The following is a 26877-nucleotide window of genomic DNA, read 5'->3' as shown; positions in this document are numbered from 1 at the left end:
CAGGCTGGTCTCAAACTCCTGACCTCAAGTGATCTGCCTGCCTCAGCTTCCCAAAGTGCTGGGATTACAGGTGTGAGCCACTGTGACCAGCCCCTTTTAGACTTTTTCTATGTATTTTTTACATAGCTGCAAACACAGTGTGTGTATAATTCTATATATTTTTCACACTTGTTATAAGGCATGGACTTCTTCACCAATTATGGAAACATTCTAAATAGCTGGATTATATTCTATTATCCTATTGCTGGCTATCTCCTTTTGTTTTATTATTTTACTTTTCAGAGACAGCGTCTTGCTGTGTCACCCAGGCTGGATAGTGCAGTGGTACAATCCTAGCTCACCGCAGCCTTGAACTGCTGAGCTCAAGTGATCTTCCTGCTTCAGCCACATAAGTAGCTGGGACTACAGGTGTATGCTATCATGCCTGGATAATTTTCATTTTTCTTGTAGAGATGGGGTCTTGCTATGTTACACAGGCTAGTCTTGAACTCCTGGCCTCAGCCTCCCAAAGTGCTGGGATTATAGGCATAAGCCACCATGCCCAACCTGGCTATCTCCATTTATTTGTGGCTACAAAAAAAAGACTATCTTTCTACATAAAATTTTTCTCCATATTTAGGATGTTTTCATTAAGATAGACTTCCCAGAATTAAATGTTACAAGGTCAAAAACGTGTATGTGTGTCTATGTAAAAAGGGTTTTTTCTAACCTAGTTATATATCAAAATCACCAAACTTTCCTACTCTATGTGGAATAAGATCATTTAGTTAAGCAGTATGTCTTTTTACAACATTAGAAATAATGACTAACTGTTGAATATAACCCTGACTAATCATTCACAGTTTGTTAGAGCTTTCAAGTTCTTAGTTGAAAATTACTGTGTCTGGGATGTTGGCTTTCTGGCTTAGAAGTGCTGAAGGCCCATAAATATATCAGACGTCAAGTTCTCCTTGACATAGGTGTAGGAGCCAACCAACACATCTGGACTTGGGTTTTATTAAGGCCGCTACTTAATAATGCAGAGAGAAGAAAATGTTGCAAAAATTCAGGTAATAAAGAGTTAAATGAATAACTGTGTGAACAGTCACACAAGGCATATGCAGACTGGCCAAAATTCCTATGTACCTTTGCACTGAATATCTTTAGTGCAAGGGCATACAAAATACTTTTAATTAACCCTGCAACTTAAGGTGAATATAAAAACATGAACTGGCTGGGCACAGAGGCTCACACTGTAATCCCAGATCTTTGGGGGGCTGAAGTTGGAGGACTGCTTGAGGCCAGGAGTTCAAGACCAGCCTGGGCAACACAGAGGAAGGGTAAGAATTCAGAAATTGTTACCCAGATATCAATTAACCTGGTCTTAGACTGTAAGCTGTGATGCAGATGAAAAGAAAAGTTCAGTAGAAAATACTCAAAGGAAGCAAAACTGAGAGACTTTACTCAGAGGCGCTCCAGAGAGTCATTTTTATCAGTCTTCCCCACAATTTCTCAGAAATGTATTTGAATTTCCTAGTTTTCACTCCTCATCTCACCATCTTATTCTTTCCAAAATACAACTAAGAGATGTACAAATGCACTAATGTGAATGGTCTTCTAATTTTACAACTCTATCCATATATATATCTCTCAGGTATAGATTTTTAACATAATACTCTAAAACAACCAACATAACTGTAATGTGAGTGTATCTAAAGTTACCAGGGCACAGAGATATCATATTTAGCTTTTTCTTATTTGTAATTACGTATCTCAAGTTGAAAACTATACTGAGGTCACCAAACTACAGTAAATTTTTCTGTCTTTATTTATTTATTTAAAGACAGGGTCTTGCTCTTATTCAGGCTGGAATGCAGTGGCATGAACACAGCTCACTGCAGCCTCAACCTCCTGGGCTCAGGTGATCCTTCTGCCTTAGCCTCCCATGTAGCTGGGACCCCAAAAGCATGCTACCACATCTGGCTAATTTATGATTTTTTGTAGAGATGGGGGGTCTTAATACAACTTTGTTGCCCAGACTGGTCTGGAACTCCTGGGTTCACATAATCCTACTGCCTCGATCTCCAAAACTGCTGAAATTATGAGTGTGAAACACTGTGCCCAGCTCTATTTTTTTTTTTTTTCAGACGGAATCTCATTGTGTCACCCAGGCTAGAGTACAGTGGCACAAACACAGCTCACTACAGCCTTGACCTCCTGGACTCAAGCAAACCTCTCACCTCAACCTCCTATATAGCTGGGACCACAGGTGTGAGCCATCACACCCAGCTTTTTTTTTTTTTTTTTTTTTTTTGAGACGGAGTCTCGCTCTGTCACCCAGGCTAGAGTGCAGTGGCCGGATCTCAGCTCACTGCAAGCTCCGCCTCCCGGGTTTACGCCATTCTCCTGCCTCAGCCTCCCAAGAGCTGGGACTACAGGCGCCCGCCACCTCGCCCCGCTAGTTTTTTGCATTTTTTAGTAGAGATGGGGTTTCACCGTGTTAGCCAGGATGGTCTCGATCTCCTGACCTCGTGATCTGCCCGTCTCGGCCTCCCAAAGTGCTGGGATTACAGGCGTGAACCACCGCGCCCGGCCTTTTTTTTTTTTTTTTTTACTTTTTGTAGAGACAGGATCTCACTTTGTGACCTAGGCTGGTCCCGAACTCCTGAGCTCAAGTGATCCTCCTGCCTTGACCTCCCAAAGTGCTGGGATTAGAAGCATGAGCCACTGCACTTGGCCCTTTTCTATTTTCAAATATTCCACTTAAAAAAAAGTCTTCTGAGGCCGGGCATGGTGGCCCATGCCTGTAATCTCAGCATTTGGGAGGCAGAAGAAGCCAGATCACTTGAGGTCAGGAGTTCAAGATCAGCCTGGCCAACATGGTGAAACCCATCTCTACTAAAAATACAAAAAATTAGCCAGGTGTGGTGGTGCATACCTGTAATCCCAGCTACTTGGGAGCTGAGGCAGGAGAATCGCTTGAACCTGGGAGGTGGGGGTTGCAGTGAGCCGAGATAGGGCCACTGCACTCCAGCCTGGGCAACAAAGTCAGACTCTATCATAAAATAAAATAAAAAAATAAAATTAAAAAAATAAAATAAAAAATAAAATAAAATAAAATATTAGAAATTAAAAAAAAAAAAAGTCTTCTGAACTCTCTGCTTTTATTTCTCCAAATGTTTCATTCTGGTGAAGTATTTTCTTTCTTTCTTTTTTTTTTTGAGATGGAGTCTTTGCTCTGTCACCAGGTTGGAATGCAGTGGTGCGATCTCAGCTCACTGCAACCTCCGCCTCCTGGGTTCAAGCAATTCTCCTGCCTCAGCCTCCTGAGTAGCTGGGACTACAGGTGCGCACCACCACGCCCAGCTAATTTTTGTATTTTTAGTAGAGACGGGGTTTCACCATGTTGGCCAGGATGGTCTCAATCTCTTGACCTCATGATCTGCCCTCCTTGGCCTCCCGAAGTGCTGGGATTACAGGCGTGAGCCACAGTGCCTGGCCATATTTTCTATATCTACTTTTAATAATAATGCCACTATAGCTAATAACAATTTTAATAAGGACAATTCTCCTAACTGAGCCAATAGGCATAAAATATTTCAATAGGATATTTATTAGGATAAATATTTAATAGGATAAATAGGTTAAGGAATCAATATACAGTGTCTAGCAGCTTCAACACAAACCATAAGCAAGCTGTTAACTGAGCATGCCTAAATAGTAACACACTTTGGGAAAGGACACGGGTGTGTACTAATGTCAAGAAATGCTTCACCAAGCATTAGAAGAATCTGAATTTACAGATGATCATGAATACAAAGGAAATGCTCCAATATCTATATGTTAACTAGTGATACTTAAAGATCACGTAAGACAAACTTCACCTTGTCATGTCCTTTAATATATTAACCAAATGACAAAAAATTTAAAAATTATAAGAAGCAGCAGCTTACTTAATGAAATCTATTAAACTCTTGTATAACTTTAAATATATAACTATGTATACAAATTCACGAACAATCTTATAAGGACCTTCATACAAGGGAATAAATAAGTTTCATAAGAAACTAACGGGCCGGGCGCGGTGGCTCAAGCCTGTAATCCCAGCACTTTGGGAGCCGAGACGGGCGGATCACGAGGTCAGGAGATCGAGACCATCCTGGCTAACACGGTGAAACCCCGTCTCTACTAAAAAAAATACAAAAAACTAGCCGGGCGAGGTGGCGGGTGCCTGTAGTCCCAGCTACTCGGGAGGCTGAGGCAGGAGAATGGCGTGAACCCGGGAGGCGGAGCTTGCAGTGAGCTGAGATCCGGCCACTGCACTCCAGCCTGGGCGACAGAGCGAGACTCCGAGACTCCGTCTCAAAAAAAAAAAAAAAAAAAAAAAAAAAGAAACTAACGCAGGACTTCCTTGGATAAAATATTTTACTATAACGTAATATTCCAAGGACTCTTAGATTTCCAACATTTAACAACATTAAGATTTTTAGAAACCTATCCTCTTCATAAGGCAATCCTATGAAAAAGCAGTTCATTTTTGTCTGACAATATTAAAATCCTTTTTTCAACAAAGGACTCCTATATTAAGTAATGAATTTCACGCTACATAAAGGAAGAACTTGGGTGATTATTAAAGCAATATGGGTGAATGAAGTCAGTCATTAATGAATGGCTTAAATGTCACACACATATTTAATCTAAAAATACATTATAAATAGGGTAAAAAATGCAATAGGTATGCTGTCCATCACGCTTTTGGGCCTCTGTAAATACTCAGTGTGAACTATGCGCTTGGTTGTCAAACTCTAATGCTGCCATTGAACTTAAGAAGTAGCACGAACCAACAATGTATATGGCTAATGCAAATAATAAAATAGAATGAAAGAAATCCTAAAACCAAAACATGCACAAAGGAAATCATGCCCAAATAACAAACTGTAAAATAAACAATATTTGATTAAATAACAGGTTAGAGGAAGTGATGGGATTATACACAAAAACTTAGCTGGGAAGGAGATTGAGAGTATTAAAAAATTACTAAGTGACACAAACAAACAAATGAAAACAAACATCTAAAAAAAGGACAAATTAAAGTTCACGACACACTACAATCTAGAAACATTCTCATGCAAAGCAGGAGTGTTCTCAAGTCAGAGTAATAAATACTTAACAAATAAAAATCCTGGGTAGTTCAAACCAACAATCAAGCTCATCTATATATAATCACTTTCAAATTTAAAAGATATTTAAAATATAAAATATATTCAAAAGATCTTTTTCTCCAGTAATGTAATTTATACCACTTGAAATGAAAGCAGTCCCAAAGATTAAAATCATCTGACCACATGTTAATCATTCTCCAAATGTATTTAAATTCAAATAGTTCCAGTTATTCATAAATTAGTCTAAAGGAAAACATAAACCTATCCAGATCTAAGAGTGAGATCATAATTACCAAGAGAAAGATTACATGTGAGATAGATGTGTGTTTAATACTACTCTCACATGTCAAAGTCAATATACGTTCAATTAAATTGGAAATAATTTTTTTATTTCTATATTTAAAATATATAATGTTAGTAAATAAGTTCAAGAAAAAAGACAATTTTTTTCTCATAAAAGAAAAAACACTTGCAGAAATTAACCTCTTGAAACTGCCTAATTCATTATCAGGTTATATAGCACTTTTCTTTTTAGCATGAAGGACTAACATCACTGAAAATATAAGCAAAGTTAAAAAATGTTTTTCTTAGAGACATAATATTTAGAAAGATGCGTAAAAGCAGGTTCCATATCTTCTTCATTTTCAAATTTTGCCCCAGTTCACAGCAGGTTCCTATTCAAAGCAGGTACTTAAATTAAGTACTCTGAATGAATAAACCAAATCAAGGTGGGGTTAGGAGAGAGTAGGGTAATAAGAGAATGTGGCCTCAATCAAACATGTATCATATCTGGTAGCAATTTGTATTTCAGTGACCAAAATTTTTACAAGCACTCTAAAACAATTGCTGATTTGAGACCCATACTTGTCTACTAATTTAATTCTTTGCAGACATTCAATGAAACTTTTTACTTAAATAAAAATGACGGCTGGGCGAGGTGGCGCACACCTGTAATCCCAGCACTTTGGGAGCCTGAGGCGGGCAGATCACCTGAGGTCAGGAGTTCGAGACCAGTTTGAAACACGGCGAAACTAAAAATACAAAAGTTAGCCGGGCAAGGTGGCACATGCCTGTGCTCCCAGCTACTCAGGAGGCTGAGGCACAAGAATCACTTGAACCTGGGAGGTGGAGGTTGCAGTGAGCTGAGATCATGCCACTGCACTCCAGCCTGGGTGGCAGAGTGAGACTCCATCTCAAAAAACAAACAAACAAACAAACAAAGACAAGCCTTTTAGAACTGCTCTTTTACAATTCTAAATCAAACACTAAGCATGGTAGTTCTGATATCTAAAAACAAAGACTTAGGACCTAGTGGTAAGTGAGAACCCTCCACCCTCCCTATGAATAAACTACAGTGAAAAAGTTTTAAATGACTTTTACTTAATCAGTCTTTTTTGTGCTTAACATTAGGATATGTCTAACACAGGAAACCAATAGTGACCAACTAATAACAGCTGCCAAAACCTGAGAAGTTAACAGGGAAAAGTGGTTCCATTCTCATCCCACCACCCAATAACTTTTTCCAATTTTTCATGGGAAAGGAGTAAAATGGTGGTGGTGGTGATGGGACCAGAGACATTTTCATTCTGTAGGTGTCCTTTTCCTGGGCCTCCATTTTCACAACTAGGCCATACCTTAAGACTGAGGTTGCAAGCTGGTGGACCATAAGCATGCTTTGCTCTGATTAGTACTTTAAAAATTTGTTAATTAATTGCTAATCTCTAAATATCAGGAAATTTCACACCAAAGCCTTGATTTCCAGTCTCTTGTAAAACCAGAAAATCTGGCAACACCAGACCTGTACAACAACAAATGGCCAGAGCTGAGTGGTGGCTGCCTCTTTTAGACAGTGCCTGTCACAGTCCCCACCTCTCCTTGTTTCTTATACTTGGCCACCTTCATTCTTTTACATTATCCATCCAGGACCTGTGGGCACTGAGTTTTTGGCCCCCACCTACCTATCTTACTTACCTTTCATAAAGTAGAAGAAACTCCAGTATGCAGCCCCTAAAATTCCACTGTACTTCTCTTAAATAATTGAAATACTAACGGGGATAAGGAAGGAGCTGTTTGAAAAGTACACTGGATCCTCTACTTGTTGTTTTCATTCTTTCCATTCTTGATTACCAGATGTCAGGATGTGTGCTGACATTACCATTAAATTACTACCAGTTTATAAACAGGTATGACCAAAACTTACTGATTTCTCTTTGAGGGTCACTATATAATTTACTATGTGCAATTGTATTCATTTAATGCACAATCTATCCTATTTCATTTGAAAGCTAACTAAACCAATTTTATTTGAAAGCTAACTAAACCAATCTAGGAATAAAATTGTCACCAGGGACACAGACGATGAATCAATCTGTAATTATGGACAATCAAGAGTTTCTAGAATAGGTAAAAAAAAAAAAAAAAAAAAAATAGGTGGTTTGTGATCAGCAATTATGGGGAGCCAAGGTGAGTCCACCAAAATAAGATATCAAATAGATGTTGCTTGATAATTAGATAAAATTATGATATTGGTAGATCAGAGGAATATGGAAGAAATTATATACTGATTTTAGAAAAATCTTTCATGAAATATCTGATAAGATAGGAAGATAAAATGTGGGCTGGATAATAGCATATTTTTCATTGACTGAAAAATCCTTTCCCAAGAATTTTGAACCTGTCATTATACTATAGGGCTTGCTCAGTTTAGTACTCTCCCTCTTTCCAACCTCTGCGTATTCAACATCTTTTTTTTTTTATCAGTAACTTGAAAGACAGTACATATCTACCAAATTTGCAAACAGCACAATGCTTAGAGAGATATATAATGGGACAAATGACAGAAATAATGTTCGAAATGATTGAACTAGAACAAATGGATCAAAAAGAAGAATATGACATTTAATAGAGATATGTATGTATCTGCATTTAGATTTAAAGCATCAACTAAAAAATGCCAAATACACAATTAGAAAGGAGGAGACATCTGTCTCTTCATATGAAAAACATCTGACTTTAATTAACCCCAAGATAATATATGTCAACAGTGGGATGGGACTGCCAAAAAGTTAATTCATGCCCTAGACAGATGCCGTCCTAATTGTGAAACACAGCTGCCCACTGTTCTGGACTACTCACACTAGAAGTGCAACACTGCTTTCTATTCTTGGTGGCACCTTTTAAGAGGTACTGTGAAAACCTAAGGGGCTTTCAGATGAAGACAACCAGGAATGATGAGTTCACTAAACCATCTAATTTAAGAAAAGGCTGAAAGAAATGGGGATGTTCTACCTGGAGAAGAGAAAATTAGGGGAGACATGATGGCCGTCTTCAAATGCCTGAAGGATTGCTATGTTGAAGAGGGAGTAGAATAGTCGTATGTTGTTCTAAAGGGCAGAACTAAAACTAAAGAGAGAAAGTTATAGGGAAAACATTTAGTTAAAAAAAAATAATAAAAGCAAAAGCAAAAACGCTTTCCAATGAGGCAAGCCATCAGCAGATAAACAGCACTCTCTCAGGAAGGCTTGCAGGAAGGCATTCTAACAGGAGGTCAGGCCAGATGAATTCCAGAATCTCTTCCAACTCAACGATTCCCAAAACTGGAGCACCTGAGTGTTGTTTGGTTTGAACTAGCCTTGCATTTTCTGTCAGTCATCATGAGAGAATCTGTCTATGTTACTACTTTACAAGGTGCTGAAGCACAGAAGCAGAACTTTGCCACCAAATGAGTGTGGTGATCCCTTCAAAGCAGTCACCTGAGATGGTTGCATTCTTATTCCAGAGCTGCTAGTGCTCGAAACATCACTGAAACTCTTAGAATGCCTTCAAAATCAGTTTCTGACTCATAGAAGAAATAAACTCACTGTTTCACAGACATATCCACTATATTGCTGGTGGATACAAACTATGGTCATTTGATATAAAGTCTAGCCCTCAGTGAGTGTCCGAATGGTGAGCCAAATAACTGACCCATTTCTAACCAAAACTGAATATTTAGGTTGACATCCATCTTAATCCAGCCCAGCTCCCAATGACTTTTAAATGATTTCAAAAACCTAATGCATATAAATATGACATCAGGTACAAGTTAGTATTCAGCTCCTAAATGCTCAAAAAATGTAAAACTGTTTTGAACAAAGGTAGCATGATCAGAATAAGAATACAACCTTCCAAGATTATTGCTTTGAGGGAATATATGCATCCTTTTTTTTTTTCTCTTTCTTTCTTAAAAGCATATTACTTTATAGGATTACTTCATGCTTTTGGTTCAATTATAAAGACCTAAAAAACCAGTACTACAGATCTTTTTCTCTTTTCCATATTCCTTTGAGTTCTTAAAGCTGGTTATTATCCTCATGTCTAGAAACCATGTTCTTTCAAATAAACACTCCAGGTGCTTAAAAGTAAAAGTAGATTATAATTATAAATGGTTTCAAGAATAGAATATTTTTTCAAACCCAAAATACTGTTTGCATTACTATGGTTTTAATGAGATATATTATTTCAATGTAAGCTGAGTACAGTATAATATAATATCTTTCATTTAGGATCAATGTGTCTTTTCTTTACTACAAAAGTCCTAATCTATTTCTATTATTTCTATAACTCACAGCCAAAAGATTTTAATTTCCCTATACATATTATCTTTTAATAGGAACGATAATTTATTTTCCTTATGAAAAAAATCATCCAAAATCTTATTTTACAGTCCTCTAAATATACCTATTAATTTTAAAACATTATTAAGGATGCTTCCAAAACTAAACATTGTCATCACAGTGAGAATTTTAGTGGAAGTTAGTTGGGCATCAGTCAGCTTGTCTTTGTAGTGAGTATCTGTATAATAAATAGTTATCCACTTTTTTCTTTTGTATTTTAACAGAATGCCTGGTACCCAGTAAATAAAGTTAAGAACCTGTTAAGAACTGCAGTGAAGATTTTGTTCTTTACAGATTGCAGCAAGTCTGAGTTGAGGAAGTTCTGACAGATGCAAAATGTACACCTGTTGCAGGTGCACATACAGCGTAACCGGGCATGGCTGCGAAAACACACAGAAGGACAGGAGTTGAGTTCTTACTTACAAATATGGCACAAGTCAGGGCGTGCCAACTTAAAAAAAAAAAAGACTTAGGCATAAGCAACACTCTTTGTAGAAAGGAAAAGGACAGTGTGGGGCATGCTAAAGTTGTGCAGAATTCCACATTTACCAAAAACATAATAAACAGTAATAGCTTCCTCCTCCCTCCCTGTAGAAAATCTAGGGAAAATTAGCTGACACTTTTGCTTTTTTTGGAGGGGGGATGGAATTATTATTACATGGATTTTTGTGGAATAAATATGCACAGCAATAGATGGCACCCTTGTCTAAATTAATAAAAAGAAAAACTGAGTAAGCCATAAGCACCCACCAAAAGGACAAAGTTTGCTAGCGTTTAAATAACCATTCCCTCCTCCTCCTCCCTCAGCATACACACATGCCTGAAAACCAGGAAGGAGAAGAATGATAAATACACAAATGAGTCAAAAGACAAGTATATTCAACCCTGAGAAGATGTGAACAACGTCTTTACTTCATCAAGCACCCTGGCTCTCAAAGGAACTAAATCAAGGTGCTTTATAAATTTCTACTCAAATAAAATATAGGGTTGATTTCATCTGCTACCCAAAAACAGCAGCTAAATATGACCGTATGAAACTCTGGGTAAGGATGTAAAAATCAACAATGGATCCAATTGAAATTAGATATGAAATTTAGGGAGGCTTTTTGACTCCTTTCTGGTTGAGTAGAGTTGTACTAGTTGGTGCAGGCACAGGGGACAACCCATTTCACCTCAGCTCTAACTACCAAAGTAGGGGGTCTCCAATGACTGTTCAGTGGTCAGAGCCACTCATTCATACAAAGCCATCACACCACCCATGAAGAGGTACTGGCTCAGAACCCACTCAGAAGAGCACCACCTGATGAATCAATGACATCAATTCCTGTAACACCTGAACATTTTTTTATAGGCTTCTCAGTCAAAGGACTGGCCCAATCTGACTTGGCTTAGCTTGTGAGATCTGATGAGACCACAGCACACGGTGGCATGGTTGTGGCGATTAGCAGCATTCCAATAATGCCTAATTCCCAACATGAAGAAAAACAAGAATTAATTTTTAAAAAAATCTGTATAGTCTCAAGACATTCCTTTTTCATTTTTTTTTTTCATTTTTTTTTTGACTTGTGATGATGAACAAATCACTGCTACTAAGTCACTGCCAGCTGTCATACTGGAATCCATCTGTTATTTTATAAATCAAATCTGATTCTTTAACATACACAAGGCTCCACCCACCAAAAAGGAGAGATGCAAAGTATGCTTAGCAACAGGGAGATGCTTCATGAGAAGTAGTTTGGGATTAACCGTATAAACAAGTGGTCCATGTATGTACATTTATCATATAACACACACACACACACACGCGCACACACACACACAGAATTACAATAACATGTTTTAAAAATGCAGATGTAAAAACACAGTTGCAGTTACTGTAACTACAAGATTAAAGAAGTACATTTATATAGTAAGGAAGACAACGTAATATACAGTTAGGCAGCAAGCCTGACCAAGCAGTGCGTTTCTACATAATTACTAAATGTTAATTATGGCAAGAAAGGAGATTTGGTCATTTTCTAAGAAAATATCAACAAAATCCCACAGAAGTCATAAAGAAAAAGTAACTTACAAAGCAGTTTTTAGAAAGACCCAGATTTTTCTCAAATTCTCTATTCTATCAGTGTGGCCCATGTCTCGGGAGAGTCTGTCTCTGTAATGATCCTCTCTGTAGATAACATACATGAGAGTTTTAAAGCAAAGGTAAAACATAAATAAGGTTTTGGTTATTCTATAATAATAGGAATGACTTGTCTTCGAATACAAATAGAAATTCAAGGGTTTGTTGCATCTAAAAAAAGTATTAGGTAATAAAATAGCAGTAAAGTTAACTCTGACTTTAAAAATCTGTACAAATCAACACCTTTTTGAAAAATGTCAGTCTTGGTTTATAGCAATGTTTGATTATTACTCTATTTTACACTACAGTTTTTATAAGAAGAAAAATAATTTAGAGACTAACATAAGAATAAGTAGAATAAGCTATAAAGTCCTGAGAAACGCACTGCCTGAAAAACTATTTTGTTACAAAACAGAATTTATACAAACACACTACTTGAGGGAAATGCCATTAAGAACCATGCAATTTTAAGGCAGTTAGTAAACTACAGAGATGACCACAGTTATGTGCTTGTGCATATGCATGTATATATATATAATAAATGTACATGAAATTTGTGGCTCATAACACTTAATGTAAAACATTTATACAGTAGAAATTCCAATTACAACTACTCTTTACAGCACTTAAAAAAGACATATCCTGAACTCAAGCATACCCATAATTTCAACATAAATTAATAAAAGATTTTAGAAAACTTCATATACCTAAGGTCAATAACAGAAAAATGTAAAAATAAACTTTGTTCATATGAAAATGCTTTATAAGCATAAAACAACATGATGCCAACCCCATTTTATTCCAGTAAAACTATTTTTTAATGCTGGGTAGGGCGTTGTGTTTTATTGTACTATCCTATTAAGATAGTTAGAGCCTGCTCAAAAATATACAAATATTGCCAGAAGTACTGTTTATATTGTTCTATTGAGGCATTCAAACCAAACTTGCATTTACTCACATTTGTACCTTCTCATTACAAAGTATCTTTCTGTTGCTGAACAATTCCTGTGTGACAAAGATATTCCCTTCATGGCTAATAATGGCATGCAATGTTATGAACCATGCAACATGAAAATGAAGACAGAGCAAGTACTTACGGATACATGGCCATTGTTGTCAATTTAACAAAGATATCCTTACTGGGGGCATCAGCAGTATTGCAAGTGAAGGCTTGGGGTGGAGGCATTTTGTGTTTCCTGCAGAAATCAGTAGGTGAAATACTATATTCTTGTTTAACTTCATGCAGGTCTGACTTTGCAGCTACGATTAAGCAGGGTATTCTGCTGTCCATAAAGTGTTGCTATGGAATAAAAAATGAAATCAAAATCTGATAATAAGTTCAAAAATTACTATTTAATTAAATGTGAACCACACATTTCCTCCAGAGAGGCAAAGCAACAGTAGTTTCAAAGCGAAAAAATGAACCAAAAGGCAAAGATTAGCAGTAGTCTAGGTAAATTTCATATAATAAATAAGACCCAGACCACTTTTCCAATGCGGATGACAAAACAGACCTATACTGATTCTTTAGATTACAATTAAAAAAAAATGTAATTAAAAACACACATTAAACACACATTATTTTGAAATATGAAGAAATCCACCTAAATTCTTCTATAAAAACTACTTTCATTTTTTCATATCACCTCTAGTCCTTGACCACATGTATTCATATGGTGTTTGTACAGTTGCAGTCATGCTGGACATAATCACTTAAAAATGTAATACTGTGTCCTCCATATTCTTCAGAATTCAAAACCATTTTTAATTTTCCATTTATTGTTTTTAATTTATTTTTTAAATATTGTCTAATATTCCACTAGATTATTTTATCTTCAGTAAATCATCGTCCATTGTCAGCCATCTTGATTATTTCCAGTTTTTTGCTATTTCATAATCTCTAAGTGACTGATAGACTTTCTAAGCTTCAGGTTTATCCTTTTCCTCTGGCTGTTATTCTTGGTATATTTGGCAATATATAATCCATACGTACTACTCTTTTTTTTTCATCAGAGAGAAGGCAGACATATGTAACTTTAACAGCCAGGAAGACCTTGCATTAATGCAAAAGTTCTCAATCAAGAAGCACCTCAGAATCACATGTAGAAAACTTTTAGAAATATATAGGTCTGAGACTCTACCACTTTAGAACAAAACCAGAACCTTTAGGGATAGGGTAAAGATGTATGTATTTTTAAAAAGCTCCACACATGATTTTGTTGCATTTTTGTGATTAGGAAACACCACACTGCAATTCCATAAAAACTCCATATGAAGTTACATTTAGTCACAGTCTGTAGGAGCAACAAACCTTAAAAATCCTGGCACAGTATTCAAAGGATTTGGGATTGCTGACATCATATACCAGGCACACAACATCACAAATGATCTCAGCTTCAGTTAGAAATTCCGATTCTGAGATATCATGCAACTTGTAAAAGAAAAAGACAATGAAATATATAAGTATCATAATATTGATATATTAAGTCATGATAGCTTATTACTTCCTCCCCTGGACTTCCTAGCTTTAAAAGTACTGGTTAAGCATAACTTTTCGGGCCATTTTTAAAAGTAGAAAGTATAGACAAATAAGTATCTTCTGTTTCTGTAGACTAAAAATGGTGATTAAGATTCTGTGGAAGCTTAGCCAAGCACACTGACATGTGCCTGTAGTCCCAGCTACTGGGGAGGCTAAGGCAGGAGAATCGCTTGAGCCTGGAAAGCAGAGGTTACAGTGAGCCAAGATCGTGCCACTGCACTCCAGCCTGGGTGACAGAAGTGAAACCCTGTCTCAAAAAAAAAAAAAAAAAAAAAAGATTCAATGGCAGCTAGTATTAGTGAGTGACTAATGTGTGGCAGCAGACCCTCTACATGCATTGTTTACATTCTACAGAAAAGGAGACGGGCTAGAAAGATTAAGTCAGCTGCCCATGGTACACATCTAGGAAGTTATCAAATCAAAATTTGAACTCAGATATGATTCTCAAATCTATTTTCTTTCTACCACACCACCTTTTCTCCCCCACTAATCAAAAACAAAAAGCAAATAACTCTTTACAGTAAGGTCATTTTGCTCTGTTTCACTGCCACTCTTTGGTGTTTATTATAAAATTTCTTAAATATTCCATCTATGATATAATGATCTCCAACAAGAGTAAAATTCAGGGATGGGCACTGTGGCTCACACCTGTAATCCCAGCACTTTGGAAGACTGAGGTGGGCAAACTGCTTGAGCCCAGGAGTTTGAGACCAGCCCGGGATAGGGTTTCTCCATGTTGGTCAGGCTGGGGTGATCCGCCTGCCTCGGCCTCCCAAAGTTTGCTGGGATTACAGGTGTGAGCCACCACACCCGGCCCATATAACTGTCCTTCTACTGTATTTCATGGTATCTTTTCAGCCCTTCTTTTGTACTTTTTTTATTGTTTGTTTGATTTTATTGCTACTTGCAGAGCAGGGCTAACCCACAGGCAGTGTGCCTAGAGTAGCCTATACATTTTTAAGGCTAACATATTTGTTAAATATTCCCTTCCCTGGGGTCAGGAAGGTAGTGACGTCATGGGTAAACAGGTTCTGTAGCCGTGGCAGCGGCCGTGGCAGGCTGACTGGGTACCGGCTGCCGCTGACCCGGGAGAAGCTGCCTGTCTACATCAGCCTAGGCTGCAGCGCGCTGCCGCCGCTGGGCCGGCAGCCATGGCCAAGGACATCCTGGGTGAAGCAGGGCTGCACTTTGATGAACTGAACAAGCTGCGGGTGTTGGACCCAGAGGTTACCCAGCAGACCATAGAGCTGAAGGAAGAGTGCAAAGACTTTGTGGACAAAATTGGCCAGTTTCAGAAAATAGTTGGTGGTTTAATTGAGCTTGTTGATCAACTTGCAAAAGAAGCAGAAAATGAAAAGATGAAGGCCATCGGTGCTCGGAACTTGCTCAAATCTATAGCAAAGCAGAGAGAAGCTCAACAGCAGCAACTTCAAGCACTAATAGCAGAAAAGAAAATGCAGCTAGAAAGGTATCGGGTTGAATATGAAGCTTTGTGTAAAGTAGAAGCAGAACAAAATGAATTTATTGACCAATTTATTTTTCAGAAATGAACTGAAAATTTCACTTTTATAGTAGGAAGGCAAAACAAAAAAAGCCCCTCAAAACCAAAAAAACCTCTGTAGCATTCCAGCGGCTTGACCAATGACCTGTCACAAGAGGTGGCGTGTAAGGAACGCAGCCCCCTGAAGACAGCACTACAAGTCTGGGGGAGCCAGTTTTAAACATCAGTGCACAGCTGCTGCTGGTGGCCCTACAGTGTACGTTCTCACTTCTTATGCTTAATTGGAACTAAGCAGTTTGTAAACTTTCATCCTTTTTTTGTAAATTCACAAAGCTTTGGAAGGAGAATACATTTTTGTTTTCAAATGGAAAAAAAAAAAAAAAAATATTCCCTTCCCTGCTAAATAAACTTGATTCAGATTATAGGTAAACTACCAAGCATTAGCAGGATTTTCATATTAATTTCTAGTCAATAGTACAGGAAATAATTTTTTAAAAAATAGAAGTATGCAGCCATAAATAAGGAGTTCATGTCCTTTGCAGAGACATGGATGAAGTTGGAAGCCATCATTCTCAGCAAACTAACACAGGAACAGAAAACCAAACACTGCATGTTCTCACTCATAAGTGGGAGTTGAACAATGAGAATACATGGATACAGGGAGGGGCACATCACACACCGGGGCCTGTCGGGGGCTGAGGGGCAAGGGAAGGGAGAGCATTAGGACAAATACCTAGTGCATGTGGGTCTGAAAACCTAGATGATGGGTTGACCTATGCAACAAACCTGCACAAGTATCCCAGAACTTAAAGTAAAAAAAAAAAAAAAAATAGAAGTAGAAGAAAGTAAAAGGGGAGTTCATTTTTTTCACCTTTTTTGTTTTTGTTTTTGAGGTGGAGTCTCACTTTGTCGCCCAGGCTGGGACGCAGTGGCGCAATCTTGGCTCACTGCAACCTCCGCCTCCCAGGTTCACGCAATTCTCCTGCCTCAGCCTCCTAAGTACCTGGGATTACAGGCACGTGCCACCATGCCCAGCTAATTTTTGCATTTTTAGTAGAGACAAGCTTTCACCATGTTGGCCAGGCTGGTCTCGAACTCCTGACCTCAGGTGATCCACCTGACTCAGCCTCCCAAAGTGTCGGGATTACAGGCATGAGCTACTGCGCCTGGCCTAAACCTCTTTTCCTTATAAATTACCCAGTCTTAGGTAGTGTGAGCCACCACACCTGGCCCGTTTTCTTCCACTTTCTTATTGTGGTATAGCTAATGTGCAATTAAGCGTACCAATAGATGAATTTTTATTTATATCTATACCTATGCAATTATCACATAGATAAAAAGACTTAAAATTCTTTTTTTTTCCCCCTGGAGATGGAGTTTCGCTCTTGCTGCCCAGGCAGGAGTGCAATGGCATTATCTCAGCTCACCACAACCTCTGCCTCCCGGGTTCAAGCGATTCTCCTGCCTCAGCCTCCCGAGTAGCTGGGATTACAGGCATGAGCCACCATGCCCGGCTAATTTTGTATTTTTAGTAGAGACGGGGTTTTTCCATGTTGGTCAGGCTGGTCTTGAACTCCTGACCTCAGGTGCTCCACCTGCCCTGGCCTCCCAAAGTGCTGGGATTACAGGCATGAGCCACCTCGCCCAGCCAAAAAGACTTAAAATTCTAATGAATAAACCAGATGAAAAAAAATAAAATCAAGCTTGGTAGCACATGCCTGTAGTCCCAGCTCCTTGGGAGGCTGAGGTGGGAGATCCCTTGAGCCCAAGAGCTAGCCAGGACAACATAGTTAAGACTGTGTCTCTAAAGAAATTATTAAAAAATTTTGCCAGGCGCGGTGGCTCACGCCTGTAATCCCAGCACTTTGGGAGGCCGAGACGGGCGGATCACGAGGTCAGGAGATCGAGACCATCCTGGCTAACATGGTGAAACCCCGTCTCTACTAAAAAAATACAAAAAACTAGCCGGGCGAGGCGGCGGGCGCCTGTAGTCCCAGCTACTCGGGAGGCTGAGGCAGGAGAATGGCGTGAACCCGGGAGGCGGAGCTTGCAGTGAGCTGAGATCCGGCCACTGCACTCCAGCCTGGGCGACAGAGTGAGACTCCGTCTCAAAAAAATAAAAAAATAAAAAAAAATAAAAAATTTTATAATTTTCTAAAGAAATATATAAAAAAAAATCACACACAAGTTCTATATAGAGTCATTCAATTGAAGCCAATTTGTTTTCAAAGAGCCATTTTAAAATGTACCCAATAATTAGAAATTTTTGTGTGCCACAGAATTTCTTACCAACAAGTATTTCTCTTGTCCATATACATAAACAGTGTTAATCGCATAGTAGGATTTATGATCTTCACGAATTTTCTTCTGCCTCTGAAAACAGAACACCGAAAATCTCAATATCTGCAGTAACTAGTTTTCAACAATACACAAACACCTCTGTGTATATGTGCAGGTGTGTTATAAATAAAAGGGCATTCTTCCCTACACTGTGTACTACTTATCAGTATAAAGGAGATACTGATTTTATGTTTCTTAGTTCTTAAGACCTAAAATAAAAAGATGTATTTGTTCTGCATAAAGTACAAGCAGTAGCTAAAAAGGAAGGAAACTATTCCTATTACTGCAAGTATATTCTAGAGCCACCTGCTGGCAATCTTCATTATACTATAATTTGGTCTGATCGAGATGAATACCCAACTAGAAATATGTCGGCAGGGTGTGGTGGCACATGCCTGTAATCTCAGCACTTTGGGAGGCCAAGGTGGGAGGATCACTTGAGCTCAGGAGTTCAAGACCACCCTGGGCAACATGGCAAAACCCCATCTCTACTAAAAATACAAAAATTAGCTGGGCCTGGTGGTTCACGCCTGTAGTCCCAGCTGCTCTGGGGGCTGAGCTGGGAGGATCACCTAAGCCCAGATGGTTGAGGCTGCAGTGAGCCATGATCACGTCACTGAACTCCAGTCTAGCCAACAGAACAACACCTTGCCTCAAAAAAAAAAAAAAAAAAAAAAAAAGAAGAAGAAGAAGAAAAGAAATATGTCGTCTTCTTCTTACTCAAGGGAGTAGTAAGAACTAGATAACAATATTCAATTCAAAATATTTACTGTGCATTTCCTTCATGCCAAGAACTGTGTTAGGTGCTTTCACATCTATAGTCGTTTAATGCCCATTTAAACACTGGTTAAAAAAAGACAAATGAACGAGCTAATATCAATGAAACAAAGATAAAGACAGTTCAACAGGATTATTGTTACATTTAGACTGTACTTGACTAATATAGGCCATTGAGTTCTACTAATTATCTAAAAATGTCAGTGGCTACGAAAACATATAAACTTGTAAATATAAAAATTTGTTAGATAAAATTGTATTTTACAAGAACTCTCACCATTAAGTTTCTTCCAAGAAGAGCCTGAAGAACTCCACTTTTCCCACAGTTTTTCACTCCAATTACATTACATCTGAACACATTTCTTTGAGTTTGTTTTTTCTGCAGGTCTATCTTTTTATCTCTTGTTACTAAAAAAAATAATAATAATAAAAACCCACTAAATATATACCACTTAGATTCAATGAGCCTCCATTCCACCTTTTGCAAAATAGGGCATTGCTGCTTATCATTTTTATGAAGTAGTTGATCTATAAACAAACATATTGTACGACAGTCAAGCTGTATGTGAATGAAGTACATAGAATGCAGAAGGGCCCCAGTTAGTGGAAAAATGCATTTCTGAAAGTTGACTGGAACGTGAATGTCATGTAACCAAACATTTATTTCATCATAAAATAGTGTATTTTCATAAGGAAAATATTCTACAAATGAATGAAAATTACTAAGAATATAGCCAACATTATATTCCATCTAATTTTTTCTGTGATAAACTGTCACATATTATAAACTAAAAGATGCTATTTCAAATCTGCACTCTCTTGGAGCTGGATCCATAAAAGGAAAAGGGACACACACTTTGGGGTTAGCCATCCTTTCAAATGTAAACTGTAAAAGAGGCATGCCAGAAAACAATGCTGTATCATCAGGACAGCAGGTAACCCTTCCTGAGGTAAAGAGACCTCCTTAGAGCCTGGCGCGGTGGCTCACACCTGTAATCCCAGAACGGTGGGAGGCCAGGGTGGGCAGATCGCAAGGTCAAGAGATTGAGACCATCCTGGCCAACATGGTGAAACCCCATCTCTACTAAAAATACAAAAATCAGCTGGGCATGGTGGCACATGCCTGTAGTCCCAGCTATTTGGGAGGCTGAGGCAAGTGAATCGCTTGAACCCAGGAGGCGGAGGTTGCAGTGAGCCAAGATCTCGTCACTGCACTCCAGCCTGGTGACAGAGAGAGACTCTGTCTCAAACAACAACAACAACAAAACCAACAACCTCCTTAGGCTATACCTGAAGACTGAACTACAGACCTCACCAGAGATACTAGTGATAGTAGAAAAAAACCAAAAATGATAAAAATATATAATTATGGGATAGTTAAATAAGTTACAGAACATCCATATTGTGACACATTATTAACATTAAGATATATAAAGTATACTTACTGATACAGAAAGATTGGTAAACAATGTGCTGAGTGAAAGAACCTCATGGCTGGCTAGTGACTATTTTCTTATTTTCTGGTGTTGAATTAAATACTGTCTAATTGGTGAAGTATTTTAAAGGGTACCTGCTCTGTCAATTTAAGAAAGGCTGTCTTCTTGTGCTAGGGCTTCCCGTAAGATATGGCACATTTTCCACCAACAGGGATATAAGAAACTCTTGAAATGATCAGTTCCTTAACTTGCTATTTCCATACATTTGGTTTACTTTAAGTGGTGCACATTCCTTGGCAAGAATGCCTGGCTTACATTACAAGATTTGTGAAAGCTGTATTAATACAGAAAACAGTTAATAGGCATTATTTTTAATGTTTAAAGAAAATTAAAATGCAAGATCAACTGGTAAATCCTTTAATGCCCGTAGCTCTTCTTCATTTTCATCAGTGGAGTAACCCCAGGGAGTAGACTTGAAGCTAAGTCTCTACTCTTCCTTTCTTTTCATAAACAGTAAAATCAAACACCTCAACACAAAAGAAATGATCAGATCACAAGGAAAACTAATCGAGTGTAGATGGAAGACTAATGAAGATGAATTTATTCTTACTCTTTGTTACGTTTGAAAATGGAGTGCAAATCTCTAATCATGAGCTGAACAGTATCTAGATACTTACCTGTAATAGCTGAAGCTTGAGACTCTTGCTCAGTCAATATTGAATAGCCAAGATAGCCCAAATACTCCAGGCACCGCTGTACATCTAAATAAGTTGTGAGCCTACAAAAGAAAAGAATTTAAAATGTGAAAATTCCTAAATGAATATTTATGGGAAAAAAATCCAATAGCTAAAAAACTTTATGCACCACACCTAGATAATTTTTGTCTAGACTACTTTAATTTCCTATGTGCCCAACCATAGTTTTTCCTACACTGCCATTCTTTTTTTTTTTGAAAGACAGAGTCTTACTTTGTCATCCACGCTAGAGTGCAATGGCACAAACACAGCTCCCTGTAGCCTCAACCCCCTGGGTGCAAGTGATCTTCCTGCATCAGCCCCCCAAGTAGCTGGGACTATAGGCATGTGCCCCCAAGCCTGGCTAATTTATTTTTTAATTTTTAAAAATGTTTTAGTAGAGACAGGGTTTCGCCACGTTGCCTAGGCTGGTCTCGAACTCCTGATCTCAAGTGATCCATCCCCCTTGGCCTCCCAAAGTGCTAGGATTATAGGTATGAGCCACGTTGCCTGGCCCTACACTGCCATTCTTAAAGCAGAGAAGAAAAGGGAGAAGAATGCAAGATGGCGGGAAATTCCTCTCTCTACTCCATCTGCCCAGAAACACCAAGGCCACAAAGATAAGCAGTGAGTGGCTGGTAAAATCGTGATAGAGTGGGGATATTTTACGTGATCTACTTTCCAAGTTAATATAAAGTTAATATATTTTCAAATATTAGCCAGTTGAGGAATTAATAAAACACACATGAAAAAGTGACAAAGGTGGCCAGGCACAGTGGCTCATGACTGTAATCCCAGCACTTTGGGAGGCTGAAGTGGGTAGATCACCTGAGGTCAGGAGTTCCAGACCAGCCTGACCAACATGGAGAAATCCCATCTCTACTAAAAATACACAATTAGCCAGGTGTGGTGGCGCATGCCTGTAATCCCAGCTACTCGGGAGGCTGAGGTAGGAGAATCGCTTGAATCCGGGAGGCTGAGGTTGCAGTGAGCTGAGATCACACCATTGCATTCCAGCCTGGGCAACAAGAGCGAAATTCTGTTTCAAAAAAAAAAAAAAAGTGACAAAGGTGCAAAAATAATCTGAAATTAGCCTTTCTTACATATTTGAAAAAAGAAAAGATCCTAATGTTGAGTCAGTTAAGGCTAAAGCAATTATGTCACTATGCAAGACCAGAAGATTCCCTTAATACCCTAGGTATAATATCAACCATGCTATAACTAGGTTGTAGACAAATCCTCACAAAATCTTACTAAGAGTTCATTAAAGGCTAGGCGTGGTAGCTCATGCCTGTAATCCCAGCACTTTGGGAGGCTGAAGCGGGCAGATCACTTGAGGCCAGAAGTTCGAGACCAGCCTGGCCAACATGGTGAAACCCTGTCTCTACTAAAAATACATCATCCAAAATAAAACAGTCCCTTCCTGATAAATTTATAGAACATTTATAGTTCATCTTAGAGATATCAGCAGCTAATCTTGCTTAGAGGCAATTATGATTGAAGCATTTCATAAGGTCTTACAAGCTTACAAAGTAACAAATGTAATACATAATAACTTTAAACTATTTGCAACTCTAGAGGAAAGAGGTGAGCTCTATACTCACGTCCACTGGGAAAGGAATCCCTGGTAGGTTATCCAGCCTCTCTCATTGGTACAAACTGTATTATTCACATCTGGCCCCCAAGGTATGTAAGGGAAAACTTTAAATAAATCTTTAAGCTCATCAGGTGACAAAGCACAGTCTCTATCCTGAAGAAACACAAGGATACATAATGTTTAGATAGCGAAGATACTAATTTCCAACACAAAAGTCCCCCAATCTAGTAAAGCTATGCTTTTTAAAACTACTTAACAAGTGACAAGAAATTTTACATTTTATCAAGAAAATTCCTCACGTGTATATAAGAAAACCGATAAGAGAGTCTATTAGAAATTAGACATTTTCATCTTGAGAAAACAACAAAGGTAAACAGCAGAAAATATTTTTGTGAATTTTACTTAGAGAGGTTAAGCAGTTTTTGGCTATGTGACATACACATCCCATAGCTCAGGGAACAGAGTTATATCATTCACTGAAAAATATTTTGCTATATATTATGGAAAATTACAGCTAAAGGCTTACCAAATCATGCTTGTCAAAGGTGCTTTGGAGAAACAAATATGCATGATGATTTAATTCAGTAGTGCAATCAGGAGGTATTTTTAGCCTGTTGAAAAAATTCAAGAGTAAAATAAATCATTACTCAAATTTTAAAATTTAAGAAATGAATATAAAACTGCAACAAGTCTTTTGTGAGGTAATACCATCTACAAGAATATCTTCACTTGGTATCATTTAGACTTCCCAAGGAAACTCTCTGGAGTGATTTTGCCACTCTTCAGAAAAGTCATAATAATTCTCATTCCAAAGTAACAACATTTTCTTTCTTTCCCATTTTTAAATTCAGACAGGGTCTCACTGTTGCCCAGGCTACAGTACAGTGGCACGATCACAGCTCACTGCAGTCTCGACCTCCTGGGCTCAATCAATCTGCCCATCTCAGCCTCTTGAGTAGCTGGGACCACAGGCGCACACTACCATGCCTGGCTAATTTTTGTATTTTTGTAGAGATGGGGTCTCACCCCGTTGCCCAGGCTGGCTTGAACTCCTGGGCTCAAACAATCCACCCACCTTGGCCTCCCAAAGTGTTGGGATTACAGGCATGAGCCACTGTACCAGGCCCATTTTCTTAAATATCAGAAAAGCAGGTTGAAGGGAAGTAACAGAGCCAAATTTTTATTTATTTATCCACTATTCTAGCAGCAATGTGAAGGAGAGAGGAAGAAGGTTCCATAAAGATAGAGAGATTCATGTAGTAGCTCCAGGAAGTTATTTTGCAGAAAATTAAAGGCAAAGAGGATAAAAAAAACTGAAAGAGATGATTAGTGTAAGCCACAATGCCATAAGACAGGGAATTTCCCAACTGTCATACTTAAAGCAATAAGCAACCTCCCATAGAATTCATCTATTCACATAAATGACACAAGAAAAGAAAACCTTATGAGAGAGTCCTATAACAAATTCATTCATTCAGTATATATTTATTGAAAAATCTAGGAAATTAACTTGAGCCAAGATTTAGTAACTTAGTCAAAGGAAGTTTCAGTTTAGAACTGATTAATGGACTAGGAATCTAATCAGAAAGAACTTTGCTTCCTCAAAAATGGAGAAGTAAAAAATAACAGTCTTTCTGAACCATTACATAGATAGCTGGAGGTGCTATGCTAAAATAACAGAGCACCATGAAGGTAATGTGCCAATGAAAAAATGAAGAATGACTGAAAACTCTGAGGCCAGATCCTGGGAAGTCACCATCCCTGAAAAGCTCGCTTCCCTGGGATATAGAAGAGGGATCCTGCAACAAGGCAGTCTCTTGTTTGGGGATGGCACTGGGTCTATTTTTAAACAAACAGAACTTAAACATAGTATTATCAAAGGAAAATAACGGGCCAGGCATGGTGGCTCAGGCCTGTAATCCCAGCACCTTAGGAGGCTGAGGCAAGAAGATCATTTGAGGCCCCAAGATGAGCCTAGGAAATATAGTGAAACAAAGAAAGAAAAGAAAGAAAAGAAAAGAAAAGAAAAAAGGAGGGGAGGGGACGGCATTGTGGTGCACACCTATAGTCCCAGCTATTCGGAAAGCTCAGGTGGGAGGATTGCTTGAGCCATGGAGCTCAAGGTTGCAGTGAGCTAGCCAAAATGAGACGTCTCTTTAAAAAAAAAAAAGGCCGGGTGCGGTGGCTCACATCTGTAATCCCAGCACTTTGGGAGGCCGAGGCAGGCGGATCATGAGATCAGGAGATCGAGACCATCCTGGCTAACACGGTGAAACCCTGCCTCTCTAAAAATACCAAAAATTAACCAGGTGTGGTGGCGGGCGCCTATAGTCCCAGCTACTCAGGAGGCTGAGGCAGGAGAATGGCGTGAACCCGGGAGGCAGAGCTTGCGCCACTGCACTCCAGCCTGGGCGACAGAACAAAATTCCCGTCTCAAAAAAAAAAGAAAGAAAGAAGAAGAAAAAGAACCACAAATAGACCAGTCGTTTAGGAAAATACCTACTTCAACTTAAGCTGTTTAGGAAAATACCGACTTCAACTTAAGCTAAGAAGAACAGGCTATAAAACTAAGGGAGAAGAACAACGTAAGAAAAATGTTAACCAGCATATTTCTGAGATCTCTTGACTCCCAAAACAAGTTTATTGTCTAGCATCTTATTTTTCCTTCCTCAGTAAAACGAACAAAAAAAGATACTTGTAGTCTCCACAAGAAGAGGAAAAGTTTGAGTCATGAGGGAATCAGTGGTTCTCAACTGGGGATAATTTCACTTCAGAGGGCACATTTGGCAATTTCTCAACAGTTCTGGTTGTCACAACTGGAGGTATCACTGACTTCTACAGATGTGATAAACATCCTATACTGCACAGGACATCCACAACAAAAAATTGTCTGGTCCAAAATAGTGCTGAGGTTGAGAAATCCTACTATAAAGCTCTGCTATAATTCTAAAATATTCCCAATTAGCTTAAAGCCCACCTCCCCATGTGTGCTAAATCAACCTTAAAAATATTTAGCAAGTAAAATCAATTACAAGACCAAAGGTGACTAGGCATGGCTCAATGCCTGTAATCACAGCAATTTGGGAGGCCGAGGTGGGAGGATCACTTGAGCCCAGGAGTTCAAAACCAGCCTGGGCAACATAGTGAGATCCTGTCTCAATAAAAAATTTAAAAAACAAAACAAAACAAAACCAAAAGTACATACAGGGGGAACAAATATTCAGGTGTCAAATCCAGATCATCATCATAACCAAATCGTCGAAGCACAGTCCAAGTAGTTTCGTGTCTCCCTCTCTGGATAAAAAGTGTGTGTAAAAAGAGAAAACCTGAAATAAAGTAAATTAGTAAATAAAGGATACAGAGTCACATAGGAGAAAAGCATGTAACATAATGGCAAGAACTAGATTCATGAACATATGGATGCTAGCTTTGCATTGTAAAGCTCAAAACAAAACAAAATTCACAAGTATCTCAATGAAACAGCTGATTTCAGAGTTGTTTCACATATACACCCAGCTCAGCAAGAGACAGCACAGGAGGAAATGGCCAACATTACATCTCAAGGAATATACTGACATGCACAAAGTTATACAAGAGTAGTGTTCTACAGATCTTTGAGTTTATTTTTGTCATGGAAAATTCTGGTTTTCAATCTCATTAACTTCACTGTGCCTCTATAATATATTCTCCAGGGAACATTCTATACTGGTGAATTTGACCCATAGACAAAATTCCCTAAAAATAATGACTATTTAAAGGCTGTTTATGAGTAGGAAGAATTTTAAGACACTTTTTTTTTTGTTCCAGATATCTCCTTCCCTCAGGTGGACCTCTGTATCCTTGAGATCCAACCAATTTCCCCACCTCTAATTTATACTGGTAGTAAAGATGATAATCCCCAACAATGGTCTGTCCCTCCCAACTCGTAAATATCCAAATCAGACTTTAGGCATACTAGTAAATATTAACGTTTCCTTAAAGTATAAATAATGCAATAAAGACCTTCACCTTCTGCCAAATTTTGAAAATATTAAGTTT

At 38.4% G+C, this 26877-nt stretch overlaps 2 protein-coding genes across 13 annotated transcripts in view; one reads left to right on the top strand and one right to left on the bottom strand.

The window, feature by feature from the left end:
- Positions 1–26877, bottom strand: part of RHOT1 (ras homolog family member T1) — an 83937-nt gene that overhangs the window by 5104 nt on the left and 51956 nt on the right. For 3 of the 12 annotated variants that reach the window (XM_028836194.2, XM_028836190.2, XM_077970753.1), the window contains 10 exons: positions 26045–26165; positions 23366–23450; positions 22847–22992; positions 21186–21286; positions 19350–19480; positions 18245–18328; positions 14227–14346; positions 13013–13215; positions 11868–11963; positions 10054–10176 (listed from right to left, as the gene is read on the bottom strand). In XM_028836194.2, the coding sequence (XP_028692027.1) occupies positions 10054–10176; positions 11868–11963; positions 13013–13215; positions 14227–14346; positions 18245–18328; positions 19350–19480; positions 21186–21286; positions 22847–22992; positions 23366–23450; positions 26045–26165 (1210 nt within the window). Of the gene's footprint in view, positions 1–8020; positions 8544–10053; positions 10177–11867; positions 11964–13012; positions 13216–14226; positions 14347–18244; positions 18329–19349; positions 19481–21185; positions 21287–22846; positions 22993–23365; positions 23451–26044; positions 26166–26877 lie in introns of those variants that run through there. The other 9 variants (XM_028836195.2, XM_028836192.2, XM_077970754.1 and 6 more) reach the window with 5 other exon arrangements.
- Positions 15462–16012, top strand: LOC144335433 (intraflagellar transport protein 20 homolog). Its single transcript, XM_077970762.1, has one exon. It carries the CDS (start codon positions 15606–15608, stop codon positions 16002–16004), a length of 399 nt encoding a protein of 132 aa, XP_077826888.1. The 5' UTR covers positions 15462–15605; the 3' UTR covers positions 16005–16012.

Source organism: Macaca mulatta, chromosome 16, assembly GCF_049350105.2.
Source record: "Macaca mulatta isolate MMU2019108-1 chromosome 16, T2T-MMU8v2.0, whole genome shotgun sequence".
NCBI classification, from domain to species: Eukaryota; Metazoa; Chordata; class Mammalia; order Primates; family Cercopithecidae; genus Macaca; species Macaca mulatta.
This window is presented reverse-complemented; position numbering and strand designations above follow the sequence as displayed.